Genomic DNA, 6,227 nt, shown 5'->3' on the forward strand with positions numbered 1-6,227 from the left:
TTGTGCCCTTGGTTCCATGAGTCCCTGCAGTGCCACAATGTCCTTAGGTTAGACACACATTGTCATTATGGTCTCCACGGTTCCATGAGGCCACTCTGCTTCCAAATGGCCTCATTGGTGCCACGATCCCCTGGTGGGAAGGAGAAGGAGCTGACAGGAAGGTCGCACACATATGTATGTATAACAGAAAGATCTTTGAATGTAGAATCTGAAGAAGGTATAGAAATGACAGCAAGTTTTGATGTAGAAGAAAAGAATTGCTGAGCGAGTTTTACTGGGTAACTAAGAAGGCAAAGAGCAAGTGAGTTGGAAGGGGCTTTTATGACTAAGAACAAAGGATAAATCCACCTCAAACAAAAGATATTCTTACCAAGCAAAAAGATTTTCACAAACAAAAATGCCATGTTGCAAGTAGAGAAAAGATCTCAGAATTTTCCACTGCATGAAAACTGAAGAACAACTTCTAGCTTAAACTGTAACGTACTAACCTTTTGTGATTGGAAATAGTAACATGAATATGGGAATGCTAGTAGTTGTGATAGGCTATAGGTAATAGTAAAGGTATTGATTGGTTGTCATGTTTTAAGATGCTCTGTAATGAAAAGTATATAATGCATTGTAACTGGAACTAGAGGAAGCTTTCAGATGACCCCACAGCTGTGGCTGAAAAGGCTGTGGGCAAGGGGTCTTGTCACCCACGGCCCGTGAATTGCTGCATTATTTGGATACAATAAACAGCATTTAAAGAGCGCGCCTGGAGTCCCACATCCCTCATTTTAGGCTCTTACAATTCCCTGTAGTGCAGCAATGGTCTCCTTGGTTCCACGGTGTCAGAATGCACCCTTCATCTCATGAAGGCTCACACTGTGGTCCCCTTCATTCCATGGGGCCCTGCTGTGCTAAAATGGCCTCTTGGTTAAACAAGGCCCTGCAGTGCCACAATGTCCCCTCGGATCCAGTGGGTCCCAAGGAGTCACAACAGTCTCTGTTGTTCCATGAGGTCCTGCAGTATCACAATGGACCTCTGGTTCCATGAAGCCCCACTGTGCACAATTGGCCCCTTGGTTCCATGAGGCCTGGCACAATCAGAATGGCCCCTTTGTGTCATGGGGCTCAGGCCTTGGCCCTTTGCATTCCTGAAACACACCCAGGTTTGCTCAGCATCAGAAAGACCTTTCCCTTGTTTGTCCTCACCTGTCTTCAGTGCCTCCATTGTTCTGCTCTAACTGGGACCTGGGGACACTTATTCAGTTGTGACTCTCAGTGGGATCCATTAAAATTGTAAGAAACTTCAGTGTTTCAGTCTGGGTCCTTGTGGAACCACAGAGGCCACTGTGACACTGTGGTGCCCCATGGAACCAAGGGTCCCTCGTGACACTGCAGGATCTTGTGTAACCAGGGCTCCATTGTGACACTGCAGCACCAAGGAATCCATGGTGGCAATGAGCCCTCATGGAACCAAGAGGCCACTGTGACACTGTAGTTTTGCTTCTGACTCCTTGAGCAGCTTCTTCAGCCTTCTCTCAGTGTCTCAGGGTTCTAGACTCAACCCCAAATCCATGTGAGAACTGATTCAAAAAACAGAAATCCCTCAGGAGCCCTTAGTGTTCCTTCAATTGTCTTCAAATCTCCAGGGCTTGGGCAGCTCATTGGAGTAATTTTGGAGTTTTCTTGAGGAAGAAGACTTCAAAGGGCACCTATTTTTTTTTTTTTTTTTTTTTTTAAATCAATGGAATATTTTTTTTCAGTTCAGAGAACATGTGACTGAAGCATTTTCCAAGTGATCTTGATGCTGAATATCTCCTTAGGAGCTCTGGGCATGCAGAAGAATGAGCCCTTTGAGGGCTGATCTTGTTTGGACAACCTGCTCCTCACCCCCAGCCTCACCATGCCTGACATCACCCACCTGGGACTGACATCCCTGTGCCCTGCATCAGAACCTTGTCCCCTGAGCTCTGCAGCTGGGTGTCCCAGCCCATTGCACCATGTCCCACCTGCTCTCCTCAGGGCTCTGCCTGCACACAGGCCCAGGAGAAGTTTTCTTCTTTGTGAAGAAAGAATGGAAAAGCCTGAGCAGGTTTCCTGAACACCAAACCCCACTGAGGAACCACATGCTCAGTACAGGCTGCCTGGAATGATGTCACCTTTCTACAATGGACAGTGGGACCAGACATGATATCTGTAAGCAGAATTTTCTGAGTCTTTCAGCTGAATTCTCTGTCCTTGTCTTTTCCCTGGATCTCTGTTGCAGATGGAAATTGCTGGTGCCATTCTCACCTTTAACCCCTCTTTTGAATGCAGACAGGTGTTCCCAAGTGTGTTAAGCAGGATTTGCTCAGTGTTTCCACAAAACTTTTGTGTTTCTCAGGGAATAAAGGACCCATTTTGACACTGAGGAGGCAACATGGAAGCAAGGAGTCAATTGTGACACTTGGTTCCCATGGAACCAAGGACACATGGATCCAGTGGTCCATTGTGACACTGTGGATCTACGGAGACCATGGCAACCGAGCTGGAACCTCATGGAACCAAGGAGTCCATGGTGTCCCAGTGGGGCTGCATGGACCCAATTGTCCATTGTTACCCTGTCCATCCAAAGAGTCCATCTTGACACCACGGAAGCTCATGGAATGGGGTAGGCCATGGTGACAGTGCAGAACTTCATGAAACCAAACATCCGCTGTGACCCAGCAGGGCATCATTGGAACCAAGGAACTGCTGCTGACAGTACGGAAACTGATGGAACCAGGGGCTGTTGTGGCTCTGCAGAACCAGCACAGCTGCTGGACCTTGTCCCCTGGCCCTTGGGAAGGGAATGTGGTAAGTTGGGTGGGCAGGGGAATGTGGGCAGTGGTGTGGCCAGTAGGTTTGGTCAGTGGAGTGTGGTAAGTGGGTGTGGGAAGTGGGTGTGGGCAGAAGGTGTGGTCATTCATTGTGGTCAGTGGATGAGGTCACTGGATGTGTTCAGTGGGTATGCTCAGTGGGTATGGTCATTTGGGGGGTGAGTGGGGTGCAGTCAGTGGGTTTGGTCAGTGGGTGTGAGCAGTGGAGAGTGGTCAGTGGGTGTGGTCAGTAGCAATGATCAGTGAGTGAGCAGTGGAGAGTGGTCAGTGGGTGTGGTCATTTGGGGTGGTCAGTGTGTTTGTTCAGTTTGGGTGGTCAGTGTATGCTGACTGTGGATGGTCATTGTGGTATGGTCAGTGGGAGTGGTGTGTGGGTGTGGGCAGTTGAGGTGTGGTCAGTGGTTGTGGTCAGTGTGTTTGGTCAATTTGGGTGGTCAGTGGTTTGTGGTCAGTGGCGGTGTGGTCAGTCTGTTGTCAGTGGGTGTGGGCAGTGTGTGTGGGCAGTCGGATGTGATCAGTAGCTGTGGTCAGTGGACACGGACAGTTGGGAGGTTGCTGAGGGGTGGTAAGTAGGTGTGGTCAGTTGGGTGGTCACTTGGTGTGGTCATGGGTGGTGGTCAGTGGGTGTGTACTTTTGGGGTGATCATTGGGAAGGTGCTTGGCCAAGGCAAAAGGAGGCTCCCTGTGTGCCCTGCTCCCCTCTCCCTGAGCTCCTGAGAGCTCTGCAGCCCCTGCTGCCATCCCATCTGCCCAGGCCAGCACAACAGCCCCGGCCTTGGGGCCCTGCAGAGCTGCTCCAGCTCCAGGCCCAGGGCCCATCCCAGAGCTGGGGCAGTCACAAAGCTGTGCCCATTTCTGAACATTTCTGCTCTGATGAGGATACTAAAAATTTTTTAAAAAGTGGTTACAACTTTTTTTTTTCCAGCTAAATACAATGTGATCATCATTGCTTACACAGCGTCTTTGGGTTACACAAGAAGGTGGGGTAATTGAGTTAATGAGGGTGAATAATAGCATTTCTTTTAATGAAACAGAATTTGAAGCAGAATTTTTTTTTTTTTTTTAATACATAAGAGCAGATTTGGTCTCTCATGATGTGCATTGTGAGCTGCTGACAGAGGAAAGCAGGCCTTCTGTGGCTTCTGCTAGGGGGTTACCTCCACTGGAGTCGATGTGCCTGCCAAGATGTTCAATCACACCCCTCCTTGGCTGGACAGGGGATAGAAAATAATACAGATGACAACTCATAGGTTGAGATAAGTCAGTTTCCTATAGCAAAAGAAGAAGTTTTTACGTGCATCAGCAACAATAAAAAATGACCAATATTTTTGTTCTCTACTTCCCATCAGCAAGTGATGTTCAGGAACTTCCCAGGAAGCAGGATTTCAGCAGGAAGTATGGTTAATCTGGAAGGAAAACATTGCAAATAGGGAATGCCCCCTATTCATCCTCCTTTTCTTATCTTTTATACCAGAATTAATGCCATACAGTTTGGAATATTCCTTTGCTGAATTTGGGTCACTGGCCTGATGTCCCTTCCCAGGATCTGGCCCTCTTACAGCCCCTTGATGGAGGAAGAATGCTGAGAGACAGCACTGATGATGTGCAAGCCCTGCACTGCAGGAGCCAAATTAGGGGTGTGTTTCTAGCTCCTTTCTAGCTGCCAACGCAAAGTGAGGGCTGTTATGGGAAGATGAAAAGGCTGAAAAACATCCAGTCATGGCTTTCCTGAGAGCTTCCTTGAGCTCCTGGTTCCTCAGACTGTAGATGAATGGGTTCAGGACTGGAGGCAACATCGTGTACAGAACTGAAACCATGAGGTCCATTGCTGGGGATGACATGGAGGAGGGCTTCAGGTAGACAAATGTTTCAGTGCTGAGAAACAGAGAGACCACAGCCAGGTGAGGGAGGGAGGTGGAAAAGGCTTTGTGCCGTCCCTGCTCAGAGGGGATCCTCAGCACAGCCCTGAAGATCTGCACATAGGAGAAAACAATGAAGACAAAACAGCCAAAGGCTAAACAGAAAGTGACCACAAGAAGCCCAACTTCCCTGAGGCTGGAGTGTGAGCAGGAAAGCTTGAGGATGTGTGGGATTTCACAGAAGAACTGGCCCAGGGCATTGCCATGGCACAAGGGCAGAGAAAATGTATTGGCCGTGTACAGCAGAGCATTGAGAAGGCCACTGGCCCAGGCAGCTGCTGCCATGTGGGCACAAGCTCTGCTGCCCAGGAGGGTCCCATAGTGCAGGGGTTTGCAGATGGACACATAGCGGTCATAGCACATGACAGTGAGGAATGCAAATTCTGCTGCAATGAAAAAGTCAAAGAAAAACACCTGAGCAGCACATCCGAGTAGGAGATGGTCCTGGTGTCCCAGAGGGAATTGTGCATGGCTTTGGGCACAGTGGTGCAGATGCAGCCCAGGTCAGTGAGGGCCAGGTTGAGCAGGAAGAAGAACATGGGGGTGTGCAGGTGGTGGCCGCAGGCTACGGCGCTGATGATGAGGCCGTTGCCCAGGAGGGCAGCCAGGGAGATGCCCAGGAAGAGGCAGAAGTGCAGGAGCTGCAGCTGCCGCGTGTCTGCCAATGGCAGCAGGAGGAAGTGGCTGATGGAGCTGCTGTTGGACATTTGCTGTGGCTGGCCATGGGACCTGTTCATGCATAAAGGACAGTGCCAAGTCAGCAGAGGATGCTTTTAGCAAAGCCTGGGCCATTCCCTGTAGACTGTCCCTCCGTGACTCACCCAGCCTTGTTCCTGCTCTGGGAAAACCTTCACGCAGGACCCTGACTGAGCTCCAGTTGTGCTGAGTGTGCCAGGAGCAGCCAGGCCTGTGCGAGGAAGTTCTCAAGGAGGTGTCCCTGCCCTGCAGCCTTGTGTTTATGGCTGTGTGGCATAGGGACAAGGCATGATATTCAGGATTTGTCATCGGAATCACTCTTAATGCAGAAAGGCTTGGTAGCTTCTGCACTCCCAAATCTAAAGGATGGCAGGAGTTGGTTTTAGGATTTGTTTTCCTACCCATACATCATTCCTGGTTGTCTGAGGAGAGAAATCCCCAGCATCTCTGCTGCACTCAGAGTTTGCCAGCAAGAGATGTGAGAGACAAAAGATTCCCTTTGGCTCAGGGCAAGCTGAGGGGCTGGATGGGCTTGTTCCCAACTACTCTGGCTTTGCACCTTTGGCTGGTATCAGAGCACAATCACACTTCCGTGTTGCCGTGGGATAAACCAGACCCTGCCCAGAGGAGAGGGATCCCTGAATGTCTCACCCTCTCTAAAGGTCTCTGAGCAAGATCTCAGCATCCCTGTCTGCCAAGGACACTCACGGTTCCCTTGGCAAACCCAACAGCATTTCCTCATCTCTGGCATCTCTTCACTTCCCCATGG

At 49.8% G+C, this 6,227-nt stretch overlaps 1 protein-coding gene across 1 annotated transcript; it reads right to left on the minus strand.

Moving 5' to 3' along the window:
* Positions 1-4,474: 4,474 nt before the first annotated feature.
* LOC130266503 (olfactory receptor 14J1-like) lies at positions 4,475-5,863 on the minus strand. The gene is made up of 3 exons (XM_056515770.1): positions 5,860-5,863; positions 5,236-5,450; positions 4,475-5,176 (listed from the first exon to the last, which is right to left on the minus strand). The coding sequence occupies exons 1-3, from the start codon at positions 5,861-5,863 to the stop codon at positions 4,475-4,477; spliced, it is 921 nt and encodes a 306-aa protein (XP_056371745.1).
* Positions 5,864-6,227: the final 364 nt, after the last annotated feature.

The sequence above is a fragment of the Oenanthe melanoleuca genome, unplaced genomic scaffold (assembly GCF_029582105.1).
Source record: "Oenanthe melanoleuca isolate GR-GAL-2019-014 unplaced genomic scaffold, OMel1.0 S069, whole genome shotgun sequence".
In the NCBI taxonomy this organism is placed as follows: domain Eukaryota; kingdom Metazoa; phylum Chordata; class Aves; order Passeriformes; family Muscicapidae; genus Oenanthe; species Oenanthe melanoleuca.

Excerpts from the sequence above, each read along its gene's own strand:
- LOC130266503 (XM_056515770.1), bottom strand. Across the intron at positions 5,177-5,235 it reads TCTGCACCACTGTGCCCAAA|GTGTTTTTCTTTGACTTTTT; the intron begins GCCATGCACAAT and ends TGTGCTGCTCAG.